The sequence below is a fragment of the Mesoplodon densirostris genome, chromosome 8, assembly GCF_025265405.1.
Source record: "Mesoplodon densirostris isolate mMesDen1 chromosome 8, mMesDen1 primary haplotype, whole genome shotgun sequence".
NCBI classification, from domain to species: domain Eukaryota; kingdom Metazoa; phylum Chordata; class Mammalia; order Artiodactyla; family Ziphiidae; genus Mesoplodon; species Mesoplodon densirostris.
Window position 1 is genome coordinate 29139802 of NC_082668.1, and position 22764 is coordinate 29162565.

The window sequence follows — 22764 nt, forward strand, 5'->3', positions numbered from 1 at the left end:
AATACAGTAGCTGCTTCAGTAAATGTTTATGGAATGAATAAATCACTGCAACTCTCAAATTCTTTTTAGCTATTTAATTTGTAGTGTGAAAATACAGGCAAAGGGCTGGATCTCTCACATTGGTCTGTTAATTCATTTATTATACTAAAGAGTAATTTTTTTGGCTGTTGTTAAAGCAGTACCTCTATTGTTTATTGCTAGAGATAATCATTATGTGGTAAGAGGAATGTAAGTCAGGTACTAACAACAAAAGAAAAGGGGGGAAAAGAAGACAATGTCGTGATTCTAAAGATAGCCACTCAAAAATAATTCATTTATTCAACAAATATTTTTTGAACTGCAACTGTGTTTGGGGGGTCCATGGGTGAACAAAATTGACAGTTGCTGCCTAAGGGGATATTAACACCGAAACTAGTAATTACAAATGTGATGTGTATAACTTACAGAAGTGCTGGTGCCCTTCTGAACCAAGGCCCTTCTGTCCTTAAACAAGTACATTTAACCTAGTCTGGGACACCAGAGAATGCTTCCCTAAGGAAGTGGTAAGTCCTGATTATTGTTTGCTGTGTGGCAAACTACTCCGAAATTTAGTGTCTGAAAACAATTTATTATCTCTCATGGTTCTGGGCTAACTGGACTCAGCTGGAAGATTCTCATTTGGGAATCTCTTATGATACTGACTGGGGCTGGAATCATCGGAGAGCTCAACTGGGGTGTCATTCAAGATGGCTTCTTCCCTCACATGTCTGGTGCCTCTGTGCTCTAGCATGTGGCCTCTCCCTCCAGCAGAGTAGCCTGGACTTTCTATATAATCAGCTTAGAGCTCCAAGAGACAGGAAGAGGAAGCCACCAGGCCAGTCAAAGGCTGCACCCTCAGTGGGCACAGCCACACTCTACTGATCAAAACGTCACAAGCTTTGCCCTGATTCATGGGAGTGGAAAAGTCAACTCACTTCCTGATGGGGAAGTAGCAAGTTCTCACTGCCAAAAAGCACGTGGGATAGGAGATATCGCTGTGGCTCTCTTTAGAGAATACAGGTCTGTCACTTGATGTTAGATTGGACCCTGAAGGATGATTAGGCATTGATGCGATGGGCAGAAGAGTCCAGGAGGGAGTAACACCTCCAGCGGTGGGAATAGCCCGTGGGCAGGCCTGGAGATCAAAATGGTAAGCCTTGAAGGAGGAACTGAAAGGCCTTTGTGACTAAGTGGAGGAATGAGGGGAGGAAGAGTGGCATGGAAATGCTGGGGCACACAGTGAAGAGCAGAGTATGGTTTTGAAGGGTAAATGCATATTTACATCAGAAAGCGAAGAGAATAGCTGTGTAGGTTCCAGACAGAAGCAATGGAAAGCACTAACAGTGAAATTCCTAGAATAGGAAGAACAGATTAGCCCAGAGGACTTGGGGTGGACTTGGGGGGTGGTTCAGGGAAATCTTACCCAAATTACTTAGCTAGCGTGAGACAGAATTAGGATTTGGACCTAGCTCTCACTCTAGATCCACTAGATTGCTTGCTGTTTCTCCACTGCATTGCTCACCACACTGCCTATGGAAAGTCATTTTATATAATAAACTTGAAAATCCCTTGCTAACCAAAAGGTGATTTACTCTTCCTAATTTCTTCCAAGCCATCCAGGCAAATACCTTCTAAGTTTTCTAGACTCAACTCAGAGGGCACCTCCTTTTGAAGGCCTTCTTAATCTCTCCCTCACCTTTGCTGGCAAGTGACCCCTCCCTCCTTCCCCCACCAAATCTGTTTCCATCCTCTATCAAGGCAGTTTTTTGGACTTATTTTCTTAGGCTCATCATGGTAGACTGTGAGCCTCTTTAGGGCAAGGACTGTATCTTATTCATCCTTCCATCTTCAGCATCTTGGACCTGTCGTGACCTTAATGGATGGTAGATGAGTGGTTTCCAGAATCCCTTGTTAAACAGCATTGAAATGGTTCTCAAGTTGAATTGTTACTGCCCTTAATGAGGATTAAATGAGGCATTGCATAGGGAAGTGTCCCTGGGACTTCATACTTTCTGTGGGCCTCAGTGTCCCCTCTGTGAAAGTTGGGGTTGAGAGGATGATCTCGAAGGTCCCGTCTTTGTCTAACAGTCTACAATCTTAGAACACAGTGTGATGGAGTGTTCCACAAGCCAGCAGTGCTGGCTGTCAGTGGTTATATGCTCCTAGCCAGCCTGTGAATACCAAAGCAGGGAGCACAAAGAGTATATTCCTAGACATTTTGATTTAAAAAAAAAAGAAAGAAAGAATCAGTTTGAAGGTATTTACTCTCTCTAGTATGATTAAAGACTGAATTTTAAGAACTAGGTAAGAAAAGGAACATTCATAATAGAATCTTAGATAAATAACTTAGTGCTCAGCACCTTGGTGCCTCTTCTATAAAATGGGAAACTCATATTTTATTATGTTCATTTAAAATTTTAGTAAATAAAGAACTAGAAGTTTTAGATTTATTATGTATTTCTTTTTCTTAGTGTCTGGTGTACAAGATAAAACTGAAAAATTCCAAGTTTCAAAATGACAAAAGTAGTGAAACTCTGCTATAGGATTCAAGAGACTCAAGGCTTAGCATAGACACAGCAAACAAAATCATGTTTGCAGCTAGAAAAATATTATAACTGATCTTATTGCCAAAAATCAATCTGTGCCTTGCTTCATGAATGCTAACATAATAAATATGAAAATGTAAAAAGTAGACAAATTCACAGTCATTATCACTTTATAAGAGGTTAGCCACCAAGTTCCTGTGACCTGCAAACCTTCTTGATACATTTAAAATAACAGGCTGTATATAGTAGTTTTACTTACACACATTAAGCAATGTAGATTGGTGCTGTTGATTTAAATGTAATGATTTAATGACCTAAGTGCTAAAAATGATTTTAATTAACCACAGAAATTGTGCAGTTTTAAAGAAGAAAGCACATTTATGTACCTTTGCAGCAACTTGCAAAGGTGTTGCTAATTGCCTAGTTTTACCTACTTGTAAGTAGGTAAGGAAAACAAGGCTTACCTAGTTGTTTTGTTTCTTTGTTCGTTTTTTTGGTAAAGATACAAAGGTGTATGTTGAGCACATCAAGTGTTGCTAGTGTGACTGAGGAACTTTATTTGATTTTTAATCAGTTTAAATTTATTTATTTATTTATTTTCTAAATTTAAAAAATTTATTTATTTTTTATTTATTTTTTGGGCAGTGTTGGGTCTTCCTTGCTGTGCATGGGCTTTCTCTAGTTGCGGCGAGCAGGGGCTACTCTTCATTGAGGTGGGCAGGCTTCTCATTGCAGTGGCTTCTCTTGTTGCGGAGTGTGGGCTCTAAGCACTCAGGCTTCAGTAGTTGTGGCATGCGGGTTTGGTAGTTGTGGCTCATGGGCTTTGGAGCACAAGCTCAGTAGTTGTGGTGTACAGGCTTAGTTGCTCCCCGGCATGTGGGATCTTCCTGGACCAGGGCTTGAACCCGTGTCCCCTGCATTGCAGGTGGCTTCTTAACTATTGCGCCACCAGGGAAACCCAATAAATTTAAATTTAAATAGCCATGTATGGCTAGTGTCTACCATATTGGACAGCATCGCTGTTCTCGTTTGGCCTGGCCTTGGAGCTCTAGCATTTCCCAGACGGTGTGGTTAGTGTTACGATTCTTTCTGCCCAGACCCAAGGCTGGACCTACTCGTAGGCCAACCCTCAAAGCCTCAGGGAGTTTGGATCCTGAAGCCTTTTTGCAAGATGACTGGAAGAATTGTGAAGTCCAGAGTCATCATCAGGCATTACATAATCTAAGCTTAGGAAACACAGCACAAAAACATTCAGGTTAATAAAAGGGCCATTCTCCCTCTCTACTTCCCCCTTGCACCTTTGAGCCTGACAAACCATCAGTGCTTTCAAGGTTTGTGACAGGACTCGTGCATTTATGACTTTCAGACTGATTACGATATAAGTGCAGTCCCAGAATTCCTAATCTCTTTGGCTAACTCTTTAGGTCAATATCACAGAGATTTGCCAGGGCAGTCTTTTCACAACTGCTCTCAGAGGCTTCTCTGTATGAGTAAAAGCTGCTGACCTTAATTCCTCTTATCAGGAGTCCTACCCTGCTCTGTGTAAGTTCTAATACAATGTAGTGATGTGTACTTTTTTTTTTTTAAGATTTTAAATTTTATTTATTTATTTTTTTGACTGCATTGAGTCTTCGTTGCTGCGCGCTGGCTTTCTCTAGTTGCGGTGAGCAGGGGCTACTCTTCATGGCGGTGCGCGGGCTTCTCCTTGCGGTGGCTTCTCTTGCTGTGGAGCACGGGCTCTAGGCACGTGGGCTTCAGTAGTTGTGGCACGTGGGCTCTGGAGTGCAGGCTCAGTAGTTGTGGCGCACAGGCTTAGTTGCTCCACAGCATGTGAGATCTTCCCAGACCAGGGATCGAACCCATGTCGCCTGCATTGGCAAGTGGATTCTTATCCACTGTGCCACCAGGGTAGTCCCAGTGATGTGTACTCTTGACAGTGGAACTTCTCTGTAGGTGTTGTCCACGTTTGGGCATGACTGCCATGGAAGAGATGTAAAGATGAGGAAGTAAGCGGGCAGATTTATGTATATAGAATACAATGAACTATGTGCCAATGTTGTTCTTTTCATTTTCTTTCAGGAAATTAAAGATGGTGGTGACATTGCCTTGACAAGCACTTCCTGTTGTCTTTACAGAGGTCTCACTGAAGAATAATCTCAAAGGAATGTTTGTCTCCCAGTACCTTTGTTGATGACTGTTATCATCTAGCAGATGCTTTTAATATCCTGGAAAACATCAACCACCCTTGTGCTTGGCCTGCTCTGTGCAGCTAAATGAAAGTTCCTTCCAGTTGTTTCCAGAACTGTGTTGCCCAAAACTTTACCTCTCTTCGTCAGGTGAATGTTCATGAAGCCCTTTCCTGAACCAGCTTAGGAGGCTTAGTCCTCTTGGAGCCTGTGACATGGAAGCTTTGGAAGTGGATGATATCAGCCCAGCCCTGGAAGTTACTGAGGATTTCTTTAGTACTTTTGATAGTAAGCTAGAAAAGGCTGTGCAGCAAGCAGAGGTTTATGGGATTCAGGAAGTCCCTGAACTGGTGGGGCATGAGGTCCTCAGTAACATAGACAATGGTGCTATCAGAAATGTCTCCTCCCTGGGCAAGGGAGGCATGATCTGGGACCATTGTAAGACCAGGTTCTTAGAAACCAAAGCTCAAAATGTCTTCCCTGCCAAAGAACAGTTTATGGTCCAGAAAGGGACAACCCCAGATAATCTGTCCTGGATGGAACAAAAGGAAGCTTCAACCTTTGAGTTTTTCAACATCTGTCAGCGTCGGAGGGACAGACCTCGTTCTGTGAATGACTTATTGGATGAGACTTCTACTTTTAAGCCCGGCCATGCTCGATCAAGGTCAGATATTACCCAGGTGGACTGGAGGGTGGTCCTCAAAACCATGCCTCTGCAGCAGCAGCAACAACCATCTCTTCAGGGCCCTCACTTCACCAGGCCGTCTTTTCTGTTGTCCTCATCAAACAAGGTAGAAGATGCTCAAGGAAATATGGGTATGTTTTTATATCTGACTGCATTTAAATAATTGTTGATTTTCCTTTGTCTCTCTTGCATCTACCTCATGAGAGTCTTACTCTCCATTGTCCATGTCTGGCTCTGCCTACTTAAGCCCCCTCTTCCATTTACCTTTGCACTTACCTTACCTGAAGTCTACAGTCTTATTCCTCCTAGGAAGAACTGAGTGAAAAGATGACTACGGTTAATTCTCCTTTCCTAATCTTATATGTTAGAATCAGAACATTCTCATAATTAATGAATGTAGTACTTTCCTTTGAACATTGTACGATACCGCTTATTCACATTGGTAGATGTTGATCAGCTCATACCTTGGCCGTAGTCTTGTGATATGAAGGATTAAAAGATGTGTGAAGACACAGTCCCTGCCCTAAAGAACTTCTCATTAGGTTGAGGGGATCAGACACTCCCAAAGACTCAGGAAGGCGCCCAGTGGTGAGAGAAAGGAGGTGCTCAACTGAAATGCCTGGGAGGGAACTTTGTTTTACTTTATATTGTTGGAATTTTTTTAAAAAAATGAGTGAGTAGCAGCAATTGTCAGAGGATAGAGGAAGGGGAAGACACTCTGGGCTGGGCTTGTCAGGAAGCGCTTGTGAGACTTGATGGAACTTGAGCTGGACCTTGAAGGACACTAAGTTGCAGAAAGAGAGTCACAGTTGGAGGACACTCGGTCAGGTTTATGGTGTGGACCAAGGGGGAGACAAGGAGACCAGGCTGACCCTTGAGGAGACCAAAGGATCTCATGGCGGTTGTGGGAGGAAACATTTGGAGAGGTTGGTTAGGACCTCATGGTGCAGGGCCCTGATTTCTTTTTTCCTTGCACTTTATACACACACACACACATGCACATGAATATGTACTCATGTACTCACCTGTGAACTTCCTCTTCTGTGAGACATGACAAACCATCTCTCTGTTTCCCGCAGCATTTTTCTTCACCGTAACCTCATTTATACAGGCTATCCATTTTTCTTACTGATGATTCTTCAGTTATCCTGCTTAACCTCTTAATTTAGATGGCTTCTGCTTAATTAACTGGGGAGACTATTTCATGTACTTAACTGCTATTTTAGCGTTTCTTCAATCTCTATCATTGCTTGCTACTCCATTGATACATTTAACATTGTATTTTATTTACTTATTTTACATTAAATTTTAATTAATAACATTTAGTTTGTAAGTATAACTTGAGGCAAGGATATGGTATAGTATGTCCATTAAGGAAATGCAGTCTTCCTGCCTATGAGGTGCTACATTATTTTCACACCCAGTTCAAATTTATCCTTTTAAAATACTCTTTTCCCCCCACTCAAATTTATGACCTGTAATTCCTTATCTTCTCTCCTAGACTTTCACCAGTCCTCTGTAACATCTAGCCAAATGGTGATCATGGGAGTAAGAAAGAAAAGGACATTATAAAGCACAGGGCTTGATAACTGGCTAGACATTAGGGGATAGACAAGTTGCTGTGACCTCAGTGCCTGGCAGCATGAGACCTTTGCCTTGGGCTCACGTACAAACAGTTGTACTCATTGATCAGCAAACAACCTCAGTTTTTGTTTGGTTTCTTGGAGTTCACATAGATTTTTTTTTTTCAATCACTAAACCACTGTAACCATTCTAAATCCCTGGCATAAACCAAGTTAAGAGGATGTCGTATTTCCAATTTTATTTTTTCCAATCTTCTTTGGATTGTAAATGGAAGAACCAGCCTTCCTCGGGTTCTCTAAAGGAAGCTAAAGAAAGAACTTTCCTTAGCTTCTCACTTGAGGATATGACAGACCATGATTATTACTTTTTAATTCTCAATTTTAAAAAGTTTGAATATTATGTTGAAATATAAGTACTGAGTGGTATTTTGAAAACTAAACTGTAACCAATGGCCTTTGCAAGTATTGATATAATATAACCTGGCCCCCTTTTGGTCATCCATGGGATACGCATCCTATCTGGAATGAATAAGGCTGGGGAAATGGCCTGCCAAGTGTCTGACACCTGCTCCGTCTGGCATACTCTGGAGAGCAGGAGAGAGAAATCTCGTTCCTGTTGCTCACTAGGTAAAGGGCAGGGGCAAGCAGGGCCCATGGGCTGCCCACTCTTGGGCTGGGGGTGGAGAGGAGCTCTAGGTTCATGGCTGGTCACCCACTCTGCCAACTGTAATGCTCACAACATTTGGGAGAGGTGAGGAAGTGGCAACACCCACGTGCGTACTAGTCAAGATCAGCCAAGATCTCTGAGTGAAGTTCACTTTAAAACCTTGGAAAGTAGCCATCCAAACTGAAGAAAGGCTTATTGTCTCTCCTGCAAGCATATGCCGAAAAGCAGAGGAAGACGGTGTGGTATCTTGGCCAGAGCTGTAGCTGAGGACCCAGGATATCGGGGTCAGGCCAGATCTCTTCCTTGAGCTTCAGACTCGTGTATCTGGCTCTTTGGTGAACGCCTCTGCTGGAGTGTCCCACAGGCACTTCAGATTCGGTGTCCAGACAGGGCCCCATCATCCTCACGTCCTCCACTCTAGCTGTTCTAAAAATTAACAAGGGTTATTGATAGGCTAAGGGCTCCTCAGAAGAAGTAAAATGTAGTCAAATGGGTCTCCTTTGAGGAGGGCACCTTGGTGTTTTTGTGTGCATGCATCCCAGGAAGAGCACCTTTACTAAACAACAGGAAACAAAACGTGCCAGGAATCTGACCCAATACACAAAGCAGCAGGTGAGATTCCTGATGGGAAAGAATGACTCCCCATGGAACATAAATAGATACCCTCAAAGTACATATATTTCACACGAGTGTGTACATACACATGTAATATATTAAAAGAAATTTGGTTTCTACCACGAGAAGTTACTCAGCAACAATAAATCAACGTCGCACCTGAGACAGGGAAGTGCGGGCGCTGCAGCCACGTTGTAAACCGAGGCGCACCTCCGTCCTGCACACGCCTCCCCTCTGTGCGCTGTGCACACTTGCTGGCTGGGGGCTTCTCTCTGCCCCTCCCCTCAGGCCCAGCAGATCCAGTGTTTGTAGAAGAGCGAGTCAGGGAAGAAAGGTGGCCCTGTGGCCTTGGAGCCTACCCTGCAGAGTCCAGGAGCTGGCTGCAGCGGGAAGGCAAACACCTGAGGCCACCGCCGCCTGCCTGGAGGGCCGCCTCGGCTCTGGGGTGAAAGGAGGCGCTTGGGACCCCAGCAGTGGAGTGGCAGTGCGCCTGGTTTTCAACAAAGAGTGTGTCTCTGGGGTCCACCCAGCGCCCTCCAGATCTTTGTAGTTTGGCCAGCGGGGGCTTCTCCTAGGATCAAATGGCTTTTGGGAGGGGAATCCAGAGTCACCAGGGCTCAGCCCTGTGAGTGTGTGTATGTGCGTGTGCACACACCCGCATACACACGTGCTTCAGTGGAGGTCAGCAAGTTGCAAACAGGTGTTCTACAGGGGCACACTCAAATAGTGTCTGCTTTGGGGTCAGTTTGTCACTGCGTTCTGAGTGTCCCCATGCCAAAGTGGATTTGTTCAAAAGATGCCAGTTGCTAGAGGCTACAGTTACAGAAGACACGTTACACACTGGGGGGTGCAACCCTCTCAGGACGTGGCACAGAGTTTTAGTAAGAAAACAAACAGAAGAAATGCACAGGAACCCTCTCCTCACTGTAAAGCCCTTTCGTGGCACCACAGGCGGACAGGGAAAGGCTATCAGGGTTTGTGTCTAGCCCTGTCACTCTCTTACTTATGGGCTTTATTACTTTGTAGTCTTGTGTTTTCTCCAGTTGATTTTTGTTTGTTTGTTTGTTTTGTTTTTTTGCGGTACGCGGGCCTCTCACTGTTGTGACCTCTCCTGTTGCGGAGCACAGGCTCCGGACGCGCAGGCTCACGGGCCCAGCCGCTCCGCGGCATGTGGGATCCTCCCGGACCGGGGCACAAACCTGTGTCCCCTGCATCGGCAGGCGGACTCTCAACCACTGCGCCACCAGGGAAGCCCTCTCCAGTTGATTTTTATTTTTTTCTGGATCCTTTTTCTGAGGTCCCCTGAGTAGCTTAAAGACTTAAACCAGGAGTGGTTCTTCTCCTCCTCGACCGCCGCTTCCTCCTCTTCTGCCACCCTCATTCCCTCCCTTTCCTTCCATAACGACAAGCCCAAGGGTCTTCTTCATTAGGCAGGGCCTCTGTGTCTTCTGCCTCGTTTGGCAATGATTAACTAGGCTTGTGAGCCTTACTGAGGATAAATGATGCTTTGGGTATAAAGCAAACCAGATTTGGGCATATTGAGGGCAGTGGATAGCTGGGGTATAGTAGGAGTTGTTTGGCTAATGGGCAAGCCTGTCTGAAGAAGGCCTTCTGGTCAGACAAAGTAGCATATTGGTTAAAAAAATGACTATAAGCCTAGACTGTTAGAATTTCATTCCTTGTTTCAGTACTTACTAGCTGTGTAACATAGCGCAGGTTTCTTAATCTCTCTGAGCCTTAATTTTTTGGGGGGGAGTGGGGCATAAAGTGTGGGATAATAGTAGTACTTAGCTCAATATCTTGTGAGCATTAAATGGGTTAAAAAATCTAAAGTGCTTCTGAGAATCATGTTTGGCACACAGTAAACACTTAATAGATGCCTTAAACATTTAATAATATTATTATCACTATTACAGTTGAATTTGGAAGTCATCCATGAGAAGCAAAGTGACACTACCCAACACTCCTAGTTTTCCCTGGCACAGTCAGTTTCATAAAATGGCCTCGTAATAAATATTTCTCGAATTGGCCTTCCTGCATTGTACTTTCTCATAGCTGTTAACTGGTTTGTTAATGGGAAATAGACCATCCATTCCCTCTCTCATACTGATTTGTCATCAGCTGTTTACTCTCTTCTACACCAGAGTTTACGGTCACTGAGGAAGGGATTGTTTCTTATGCACTGCATTATCCTCAGTACCTCATATAGCGCTCTGAACATAAAACATCCTGAAAACATTTTCTTACACGTGAGATGAATGCATTTCTGCTCGAAATCAAGCTGATAAATTAAGAACATTAGTTCTTTAGCTGGTTTATGTCCTTCTAGAAAAAGAACAACTCCACCCTCTTTTCCGAGGGCCTCGCACCATCATCTAGCATCTCATACCTTGCACATCCTCTCTGTGAAGTTCTTTAGCAGCAGGAAATGAAGATTTGCTTTCATCTCAAAGGCTGCTGTGCACTGTCCTTGTGATAAGAGAGAATCAAACAGATATGGCTTGTAAAGTAGCCCCTAGTGTTGGAAGAATGGTGCCCTGGCCTTGGAGGAGTCTCCAGATACCATCTCAGACTCCAGGGTCACACAGGCATGGGTACAATTACCCTTTGTAGAGGAATCTGACTGCTGTTTGGTGAGCACAAAGCCTGGGGAGATAATTGTGGTGTGCCCTTTAGTCTTTCTGAAGTTGGCAGTCACGTGAGGCAATTTTTTGCATCACTCCTCAACTTTTCCCTGTTCCCTCATAGTGTTTCTTTACAGAAGGCTATTGCTTTGGATTTGAAGATCCCTTCTTTCCTAGGTTTTTGGTATATATGAGAGCAGAGTACATCAAAGAGATTAACAGCCTACTTGTTACTATCAAAGCCAACATCTGAGCACCCGGTGTGTTCATCCTCAGGGTAAGTGAGAGAGCCCAGGTGGAAAGAGAAGGGAAAAAAATAACAATAACAGCAGCAAACACTTACTTTGTTCACTATTTTAAGTGCTGTGCAGATAACAGCTGATTTAATTCATATAACACTCCTGTGATATAGGTATTTTTATTGAGCCCTTTTTAAGGATGAGGACACTGAGGTACAGAGAGCTTAAGGAATGTGCTTACAGCCCCCCAGCTAGTAACAAGTGGATCCTCGATTTGGACCTGGGCACTCTTTCTTCAGACTCCATGCTCTTAATCCCTAAGCTGGAGCTGGACCCCTACTTTGGAAGCCAGTAGTTCTCAGTCTCCAGAACCCTCCACTATAGAAGGCTTGTTGGTAATCAGTCCCTGTGGGAGTAAGGGGTAGGAAGTGGTGTGGAGGAAACAGACCTGGGTGATAATATTCATCAACTAAAATTACTCCCTCAGGGAATCACTGGTTAGGAAAACTGAGACCCACCCAAGCAGTCTAGCTAAGCAAGGATTGTTTCCTGCCTTTAACACATTTACTACATGAACAGTGCAGAGCTGGTCACAGTCCTTTAGAGGACCAACGAATCTGCAAAAGGAAGACTGTAACTTTGCCTTTCACACTCTTAAATGTTATCCATACAGAAAAGCATAAGCAAACCGACCCCTCTGGGTTTGTGACCACGGAAAGAAGGCTTCAGAGTTTTGCCCCATCTTTGGCTTCCTTTTTCAGTCTTATTCAGAAGCCTGTGAATGCATTCTAGAGATTTCATTGCCTCAGGAAGACAGACTATGCTAAGTGCTAGGGTACTGCCAATGGGTCCTACTAGGTGGATGGAGTATAGCTTGAATCCAGTGTAGTTAAGACTACCTGCATTACCTGAGGATAGAATAGTCATAGCAAAAGGTTTAGGTCATAAACTGATGGGGAAGGAATAGAGATGGCAACAGCAGTTCTTTTTTATTTTTTTTTCAGCTTTATTGAAGTATAATTGACAAAGTTGTACGATATTTTAGGCGTACATCATGATGATTTGATATATGTATACATTATGAAAGGATGTACCCATCCATTAAATAACACAGTCATCACCTCATTTCAAAGGCAGCTATTTCTAGAGAACCTCAAGGTAGGTGGTGGAGACCGAAGCTTCCTCAGCGCCAGCTCCCTTGCTCCTGCCTTCCCAGGGTCTGCCATGCCCTAGGCAGCTGTAGCGAGGTGTGACTGGGAACTAGCCCTGAGGGAGGACCCTGATCCCACAACCACAGTGGCTCCTTTTCAGTCCTAGCACTAATCTTCATTCTGTACAGACATGCCCCTGGCTAGTATCTGTCTTAGCCCTTTCCCCCTTTGCACCGCTGTTACCCTGTTCTTGTTCACTAAGTAATGATACAGCCAGAGGCAGCAGGGAATTTCCTGGGGGATAAAAAAGATGGGGTTCTAACACCATAGAATTACAATCCAAATATAAACATATATTAAGGTAAGAACATAAAACGCCATAAGAACGTGTGGACACTAGATATGTTATCAATATGAAAAATAGGTATATACACACACACTCTCTCTCTCTCTTTCATCCCTCTAAGTATATGCACACGGTAGAGGCAGGTGAGGCTATATGGAAAGAACACTCATCAAGGACTTGCAAGCATTGTATCGTAGCTCTACCCCTGACTCACCATGTAGGTTTGGAAAAATCACTTGTCTCCTGCCTTTGGTTTGTAAACTCGTGAAGCAGGTTAAATTATCTCTATAATCTTTCCCAACTCTAAAATGATATTATTCTAGGATGTTGTTGAACTGACCTTGGTTGTGTGGGAGCCAATTCCTATAGTCAGAGAGGTGATGGAAGGTCATGATGGGAATATAGGTATGGTTGAAATTAGTTAACACAGAAGGATTTCCACGTGCCTTGTGACTCTACTTCTGGATGACCTGCTGTTGCAATTTTTCAAATAAAAAAGTTTTAGAAGAACTCCTTGGCATTAGCTATGGAGCTCTGAAACTCAGCAGACTGCCCGAATCTGACTGACTTTTCCCTCCCTGTGTTCACATTTTCATCTGCTTGGCAAGGGCAGTGGTCAGCTGGGCTTTTGTTTCAGTCGGTTTCACTCTCTGGTGACCTGGTACCATCCCTCTGCCTGTTTTTCTTGTGCTGTACTTTAGGAGAAGGTCTCAAGCAGAGTTTTTCTGTAGGGCCAGAAAAACCATGGCAGTATGGTTTCTTTATCTGGAGTTCTATGTTACTCTGTTTTGATTCCCTTTTTCCTCATCTTTCACTAGACAAAAAAAAAAAAAGAAAGCCAAATTTGGGACTTATACTAAAATGACTGCCTTTTCAATTATGATGTTTCTCAAAAGACTTGGAGCCAGTAGAGGTGGGAATATTCCTACGGGCTAAGAACAAGTGAGGTCACCAGGACATGGGCTCTGCTGAATTTATGATTCACCCTTCAGCAAGATTAGTCAGTGCAAAAAATTGCTAAAATAGGTCACAGAAAGTTGATTTTATATGGTTGTATAGTTTCCATTGGTTATATTTTTCGGAAACCCAACATGCCTCATTGCCAGCCCGCATCCTGATTCCTAACAAATGTATATGGGAACTCTGAAAATGAAATGTCTGGCATTTTTTTGCGGTTGTTCTGTTAATGTATTTTATCTTTCTTGGCTAAGGAGAACTATAGTTACTAATTTCACAAACTGCTAGAGTTACTTTCTTAAAACACAGATCTTTTCGTGCTACTCTGTTCTCAAAAATGAATCATGGTTCCCCATTGTTTACAAAATCAAGTGTAAATTTTCTAAAGCATCTAGATATCTTTCCCATCTTTCCAAGCTTATCACCTACAGCTTTCTTCACCCCATCCATGTGCTAGTTTTGAATGTGCCGTGTGCGTTCAAGCTCCTGGGACTTTGCTCATGATATCTCTTCACCCACAATACCTTCTCTGTCTTCTTCACTTTTCAGAATCCTCCATTTTCTTTCAAGGACCAGTTCAAATGCCACATCATCCCTGAGACCTTTCCATATTTTTCCATTTAAAAAAAATTGAAGTATAAGTAACTTACAATATTATATTAACTTGAGGTACACAACATACCTATTTTCTATTTTTATAGATTATACTCTGCATAAAGTTATTATAAAACATTGGCTGTATCTCTTGTACCATGCATCATATTCTTGTAACTTATTTATTTTATACGTGGTAGTTCATACCTCCTAATCCTTCTAATTCACCTATCTTGCTCCTCCTCTGACCCCTTTCCCCTCTGATAACCACTGGTTTGTTCTCTGTTTCTTGTGTTTTTTTTAAATTAAAATTATTTTTTTTCTCTTATTTTATGTTTCCATAGCACATTTTATTCTGCTGCACATTATAGGTAATTGCTTGTACATTCATCTCCCACACTAGGTTGGCAGTTCTTTGATAAAATGTATTGTATTGTAGACAACTTTCTATCATATCAGGTATGAGCATATGCAAGGTGTTTGGTTGAACTCTATGTATTAGTGCTTGGAAAATCAGGACAGCACAGTTTTATTTGTTTGTTTCCAGAGTGAAAATGTCCTCTCTTTCATTTTTCCTTACCTAAAGCTTGAGTCAAGTTGAATGAATCTTATTAGTATTAATACTGTCAGTAAGAGCTATCACTTAATGAGAGTTAACTTTATGCCCAGACCTGTGCTAAGAAATATTCATCCATTATCTTATTTAATATTAATAATGGTTTAATATGTTAGACTAAGAGATTAATATTTTGCTGATTTTACAAAGGAGGAAGCCAAGCCTTAGAGAAGGTAACCTCACCCAAGGCCGTCTGGCTAGTATATGGTGGAGCTAGTATCCCAAGCCAAGCCCATTCTGGAGGCCACATATAACCACACTCTAATACTGCCTCTCAAGTCTGAGGAAGCTTAGGCCTCATCCCCTCCACCACAGATAAAGCACAGTGTCATCTAGATTGAAAGTCTGGAGGTTGGAGTTCCACTCTCAACTTGCACACTCTGTGGTATAACCTTAGCCAAGTCACTTTGTTTCCTGGAACCTCTTTCCAAATCTGTTAAATCAGTTAGAATGCATTTAGAAGCAAGTAATAGAAACTCAGCGGAAAGTGGCATAAACAGTGAGGCCATTTATCATCTTATTTTTTTCATGTACCTAACAGATAGGTATTGGACACTTAGTGAATATCAAACACTGTATGCAGTAAACACTTAAGGACACCTACCTCTGGTGGCCCCAGGGTCATCAAGATCCAGGCACTTTTCATCTTTTTCCTCTGCTATCCTCAGTATATTGGTAGTGTCTCTTCTCTCCCTCATTTATGCAAGATGGCTACAGCAGTCCCAAGGATATAGGATATATATCGGCCGCCAAAGTCAGGAAGGGAAAGCAGGGCACTTCCTCTGGGTCTCTTCCCAGAGGACCCCAAAAGCACCTCGTCTGCAGCCAGAACTGGGTTGCATGCCTTCCCCTAAAGCAATCTCTGGCAAAGGAAAATGCGGTTACTGATTGGGTTAAACAAATCATGATTCTTTTTGTGGGGCAGGGGAGAGGCCATCTCCACAACTGAACAAAATTAGGGTTCCGTTAGTAAATAAGGGGGAGACAGTTGATAGGCTGGAGGCACCTGACAGGTTCTACTTCAGATAGGGCTGGGCTGAAGAGATTTCTAGTCCCTTCTGGCTCTAAGTTTCTGTGATTCTGTGTTACCCAAAGATATAGCAATGGAATACCCCTTATCTTAAAATCTGGTGGCCTAAGTATGAGAGATTCTTTTATACTTAATTCGTATAGATTAACAAAACAGAATGAGAAGCTCATGATGGCCAAGAGTGAGCATCATTTGAAAGCTGATGTTTGGAAATGTTTTCTGGGTCAAAAAGTTCTATAAGCACTAGAAATTACCCTTGTCACAGAAGGCAGAAAACCTCTGAATTTAAGAGGTTGGGTCTGTGATCTTCTGGTCAGGTTCACACTTGAGAAGTGAAATTGACCAGGTCTGTGTTGACTTATGCACTATCACTGTTGCTCATAGCACAAAGAACTTAGATGGAAAAGATCCCCAGCTAGTGTGTCTAGCTAATACATAGCTAGATATGTTATGGATCTCTTTCTTCTAGAGCCTGCACAGATATGTCTTTTCCCCTAGGTTAATGAAGGGAAAACAAATGGGATATTCTCTTTTACCCATAAAGAAAGATCTCCAAAGTAACTCACAGAAGAGATATCACTTGAGCCTAGTTCATTTCTACCAGAATAAGTTAACAAATATCTGTGAGCACTACTGTGGCTGGCACTGTGTGAGGGCTTATATACCATATTGAAAATGTACAAAACACAGCCCCTCTTTGGTTCCTGTAGCATCATTCTCTTCATGTTCTTTGCTATGGACATTTGTGGCAGTGTCATGATTGATGTGCATCCTGTTAATTTCACTTCCCTCATGCCTCTAATGAGAACAGAGACCTAAATTTGGTTAATTTCCCCCTAGTCTCTGGCTTAAACACAGTTGAATAATAACATGAAACAAATAGACTTGGAAAACTGTTTTGTTAACCAGAAATGTAAAGAAAAGAGACTTGATTGTGGTCTAGAATGTTAGAGAAGTCTTCACTGAGGAAAGGATGTTCCAGCCGAGCACTGAGGGTTGAGCACACAGCCGAGGTGGAGATGAACACAGACTTTGTGTGGGTTGGTCAGAGGCTAAGCCAGAACAGGACTACATTTTGGAGAGCAGTGGGCTGAGATTATGGAGGACCTTCAAAGCCAGACAGAGAGAATTAACATGATATGTTTGGCAAGAAGCACTTGAAAATTTCTTGAGAGTCAAGATTAAAAGGATATTTTACAGAAAGTCTGGAAGCTGGCAGGGGCCAAGGGTAGTGGGGGGTGGGTTGCAGGGAATCTCCTTCCCTATAGCTTTTGTGTCCACGTAAAGACTCATCAGTTAGAATGGCCCTCTTGGCCTCTCTCCCTCCCTTTGCACACTCCACCCCTGGGGAGGCATAACTTAGGGGCACCTTTAGGAGAGGAACCAGGCATGTGTAACTCAGCCTCTACAGAAAGCACTGATTCTGGTCCGCTCCTCTAGGCCTGCTCCACCACCCATCAGCCTTTCATGGGTAGCCCCTGGGAGGGGAGCCTGTGCTGATCCAGTGTTGCGGGTGACTCATTGGTGAGTCTGTGGAATTCTGGGGTGCTACACACCTAAGCTGTGTCCTCCAGCTGGCTCATGTTTTAATTTCTATGTGTCTGACTACCCTCTATCAATCTCAGTTGGTTTAGAACTTGGGTGAAAAAAAGTGATACTATTTATTGGATCCCCTCAGGCCCTAACAGTACGTGGGGTGGATTGGTAGATGGAAAGAAATGAAGGGATGGAAATGAGAAGGCTCTGCAGTCATCATGATGTGAGGTGATGAGGACTCAAATTAGGGTGACTGTGGCAAAAGAGAAAGTGGGACCTGTGAAGAGAGAAAGGAGGGCTGTCACTGGGCTATAAACTGTTGACGGGATCTGTCTGATTCACTTGGCATTTCCATGATTCTAGCTTAGTCCTTGGTGCATACATTGGACAAATACTTATAGAGCCAGCCACTGGGAATACGAAGTGAGAGAGACATTCAGGTCTCTGTCTTCAAGGAGCAGTTCTTTGAACGAAATAAAACAATGTTGTAAGATAGAGAGGGACTGGGGGCGGCTTTAACTGAGGTGCTGAGGGATGAAGGCCTCACTGAGGATGGCACCTTTGAGGTGAAAAGCTGAGGGAGTTGAATAAATCAGTGGAGCTGGGGGGAGATGTCCCAAACCTAGGATACAGCAGCTTCAGAGTCCTTGAGGCCAGAAAGTGCTCGGTTTGTTCAAAACCCATGAGAGGCTTTTGGCTGGAGTGAGAGAAGAAATGTGAGATGACGTGAGGGGAGGTCAACAATAATCAGAGGCCAGATTGTGCGGGACAGAAAGTAGAGGCATTAGAAGAATCTGGAATCTGAAGGAAGGAGACAGATTGAGCCATAGAAGACGTAGGTTCAAGTGAATAATTTTGAACAGACACAACAAACCTTAGGATATTAGAAGACAAGAGGAAAAGAGATCCATAGAGAGGTAATTTTCAGATGTTATAGAGGAAGAGATTCTGAAGAAGAGGGAAAGAATTAGGTACAGAGTGAAGGTGGAAGGGTTAGCTTTAACAAGGAGGCAAGAAGCTTCTTCTTTTGAGACCAGAAGCTAAGATAGGAAACATCTATTGAATACTTAAGATGTGTCAGGCATCGTTCTGAGAGTTACTCATTTCTTCCTCACAATAGTACAATGAGGTAGGTGCTAATATAGCCCATTTTAAAGATGATAAAACTGAGACTTGGGTTAAGTAATTTGTCCAGGGTTACCCAACCAGTAAGGTCAGAATTATGATTTAAACTTAGGCCAGTTGGCTCTAGCACATGTGGTCTTAACCACTGTGCTCTGTCTTACTTGTATAGGATATTGGTTAGTGTAATGTTGAAGTGAAGCCAAGTATAGTATATGTAAAGGAGCTCCCTATGGTACACAAAGAGATGGTGCAATTTGCGGTTTGAAAAGACTAAAGAAGATGTGGAAAAATTGTTCTTGGATTGTGTTTGGGATCCATGAGATGAATAAAAGAATGAATTGTCAGGATTAAAGCTATAAAAGAAGTTGAGCAACATGAATCTATGTTTGACCGGTGCTCCGGTCTGAATATTTGTGTCACCCCGCAAAATTCATATGTTGAATTTCTGACCCCTGAAGTGATGGAATTAAGAGAAGGCTTTGGGGGTGCTCAGGTCATGAGGGTGGGGCCCTCATGAATGGGATTAGTCTCTTTTATAAAAGAGACCCTACAGAGCTCCCTAGCCCCTTCCGCCATGTGAAGTTATAGCAAAAAGATGGCCTTTTATCATCCAGGAAGCTTTGTCTCACCAGTACCAAAGCTGGTACTTTCGTCTCGGACTTCCAGCCTCCAGAGCTGTGAGAAATAAATTTCTGTTGTTTACAAGGTACCCAGATTATGGTATTTTGTTATAGCAGTTGAAATGAGCTAACATACCTGTGTTAATACTTCTGTGTCCTCCTCAAGCATGCTGGTCTTAAATAGATGATTGTAATGATCCAGAGTTGGTGCTTAAGTCTGGGAAGTCTGAGCAAACAAGTTTTAACTATTGACTACAGAGTCTAGAGGAAGGAGTCCAGTGAAACAAGGAAGAGACTTTAAGGGGTGAGGTGGAAGGGCTTCATGTTTAAAGGTCCTTATAAGGATGGAGTGGAAGGTAGGTGAGGTGGAGAAGTGAGAAAAATGAAGGAGTACCGCATTGGAAGTTGGAAAATACTTTGTGATGAAGAGGTCTAAGAGGTCTAGGATGTTACTCTTGTGGAAGAGAGAATTAGGTCTCTGGAATCAAGGAGGGGGAGGACCTGTGTTCATAAAGATCCTAAAACCAGATGGCAAATACATAACATGTATCTTTTCCCACCTCAGTGACATCATGGTGCTTTTTCCCCACTGAGTCTGGATGTGACCTCAGCATCTTTCTCAGTACAGGGTTCCAGGCAGTCAGTAGCAGTCAGTGAAAGTTGCCTCCTGTCTTTGCGTCAGACAGTGCCAGAAGGGGCTATTACTCCGAGGGTGCGTGGAGCTAAGAGCAGGCCGTTCAGTAAGAGGGGAAGTCCAGAAATTGGAGTTGAGGACTAGGGCTGAGTCCTGAAGCCTAGAGGTTGTAACTAACCCCAGAGAAGCATGCAGTCTTGGAGGAGGAAGTGGGGCTGGCCAGTGAGTAGACAGACGGTTCTCAGGTTGTCTGTATCTGAGGGAGTCTAGTCACATTCTCCCATGCTCTAGGCTGTCATGTAGTGCTGGCAGCACCTGGGTCAGAGCTGTGAGGTGAAGTTGAACCAAGTGTCACTGTAGTCTGGGAGGCTGGGGATGGGATCTGGAAGTCAAGAGACAGTAGCAGTTGAGTACAGGTCATTGGCGCTGGCCATTCATGAAGAAGAGCCAAATCATAGAAGTGTCTTTGTTCTGAAGTGGCGCTATGGTTCCTCCTTTATCATTGATCTGGAAGCCTCCTATTAGAGTCATTTGCCAAAACTGAATTGTAAGCACCTTGAGGATGTCTGTCATCTTTGGGTCTCCAATAAAGCTTAGTGTTCTACTTTGCACATAGTTGGTACTCAGTAAATGTGTGTCAAATTGCTTTGCTCCCTTAGTTTTGAGCCCATGTGTAGTTGTAAATCCTGTTTGCTAGGCTTTCAGATTTTAACATCATCTATCCTTTTAGCTAACAATAGCCTAGATAACCTGTAGAGAAACTGAAAAGAAAGACGATGAAGGGCAAAGGAAATGTAATAAATCTGTTGAACTTTGAGAGGCAGTCCTTTTGGGCTTGTCTAGGACAGAATGTGATTCTATAGCATCATGGTACTCCATTCACTCTCTACTTCAGCTTCCTTTCACATTTATTCATCTTGTTGTAAGAACTTAAATGTTTCCTTTAAATTTGCCTAGATAAGTTTGATTTGGAATACTGACACCACATAGGCTTTTGAGTTCTTTGAAAATGTTAAAACGTTGCTCTTTATCTTTCATTTTAAACTATTGTCTGATCTTTGAAGTTCTAGTCTTATGACATCATTCATGGTGCTGACTCAGGCAGTTCAGACTTTTTTGGTAAATTAAATGTTTACCTAAATGTTTCATTTATTGTGATCTGGGACATGGTGGTTTTTTAAAAAAACAGAATTGCATAAAGTAACCCAAATAGAAGCACGTTTTAATTACATATGCTAATATATGGGAACATGCCTAATTATTATTTATAATATTATTATTACATATGTATACTGTCTAAAGGCTTCCTATCAAACGCTCTACAGTCTGGGCAGAAGGATTGTGGGTGCCGGGATGTGGAGGCAGAAACTGTTTTTAATCATTTCTTATTGATTTTCTTGGAATACTTTTATTATATAACTTAGTACGTATTTGATGAGTGTGAAATAGTATCTGAAATGAGTCATCATGGTGATGTAGCCATAGAGCCATGGGGCTTCAGAGGAGAACAGTTGTGTTCAACTATAGGGGACAAAGAAAGGCTTCAGGAAAAGGTGAGATTTTATACTCGCTCTCACGTATGATGAAAACATGGACAAGCAGAGATGCAGGGAAATCTAGGCAGGGAGAACAGTGAGAGAAAATGCCTGAAGGTCGGAAGGGGCCAGTAATGGAAGCCACAGCAAGTCCCCTGGCTGGAGTGTTGGGAGTGGAAGAGAGTGGCTACAGTGTGAAAGGTCCCTGGGGAAATTCAAAACGGAAGGGTCAGGCTAACATCCTCTGAACCTCCTAATCAGTCTCCATATCCCTGCAAGTAGGACAACCACCTGTAATATATTCTTGCATAAAAACAAAAACAAAAACAAAAACCCTAACTGGATCTTGAGATCTGAGTAGCAGATGAGAGACTTCCCTGGTGGCGCAGTGGTTGACTCTGCTCCCAGTGCAGGGGGCCCGGGTTTGATCCCCGGTCAGAGGACTAGATCCCCCATGCATGCCGCAACTAAGAAGCTGGCGAGCTGCAACTAAGGAGCCTGCCTGCCGCAACTAAGACTCGGTGCAACCAAATAAATAGATTAATATTTTAAAAAAATAATAAAATAAGTAAATAGCAGTTGATGGAAAACCTGGGAAACAGGAGCATTTGACTGATACCGTGAGGATACACTCAGCCAAATCCAGAATGTGAGAAATTCTACAGGACAAAGGAATGAATTTCTTCAATAAATACATGGCATGAAAAAAAAAAAAAAAAAGGAGAAAGAGGGAATTGTTATAGATTTAAAGAGGCTTAAAAGACCTACCAACCAAATCAAGGTGTGGACCTAAATCGAGCAAACCATCTGTATAAAGAAATTTTTTGAGAGAATCTGGGGAAATGAGATACAGACTGGGTATTAGATAAGGAATTACTCATGTTTTGGGTGTGAAACTGGTGTATATATATGTATTCTTATCTGTTAGAGATACAGCCTGAAGTATTTACAGTAGAAATGATAAAATGTCTGCAATTTGCTTTCAAGTATTCCAGCAAAAACAAACAAACAAACAAAAAACAATAAAAAGCAAGAGTTGGAGAGGAGTGGGAAAGAGGAAACAAGACTAGCGGAAGCCTGATGACTTTTAAGCTGAGGGGTGAGCTCACAGGTGTCCATTTTACTCTTCTCCATGCCTTTGACTGTGTTTGAAATTTTCCGTGAGAAAATGTGTTAAGGCCAGTCTAAGGAGTTTGGACTTTATTGTGTAGCACCAGGAAACTTGTGCAGGGTTTTGGGCTGATGAGGAGGGCATGGGAAAGGTTATGAGTGATCCAGAAAGGTTACCCCGGTAACTGAGTGTGACATGGTGGGGTGCGGGGGGAGGACTTGAAATGGGAGCCCATTTAAGATCTTGATTAAGATGGTGGCCTGAGAATGGGAACTTTTTTGAGAACAGAAAGAGGAAATAATGGCAAAAGAGGAACTCCTCGGTGGGTTGGCAGCACAGAAATGAG

General features: G+C 42.8%; 1 protein-coding gene across 8 annotated transcripts in view; it reads left to right on the forward strand.

The window, feature by feature from the left end:
- PLEKHM3 (pleckstrin homology domain containing M3) overlaps window positions 1–22764 on the forward strand; it is a 194567-nt gene that overhangs the window by 18792 nt on the left and 153011 nt on the right. For all 8 annotated transcript variants that reach the window (XM_060106882.1, XM_060106880.1, XM_060106881.1 and 5 more), the window contains one exon: window positions 4644–5566. In XM_060106882.1, the coding sequence (XP_059962865.1) occupies window positions 4966–5566 (601 nt within the window). In that variant the 5' untranslated portion in view covers window positions 4644–4965. The remainder of the gene's footprint in view (window positions 1–4643; window positions 5567–22764) is intronic.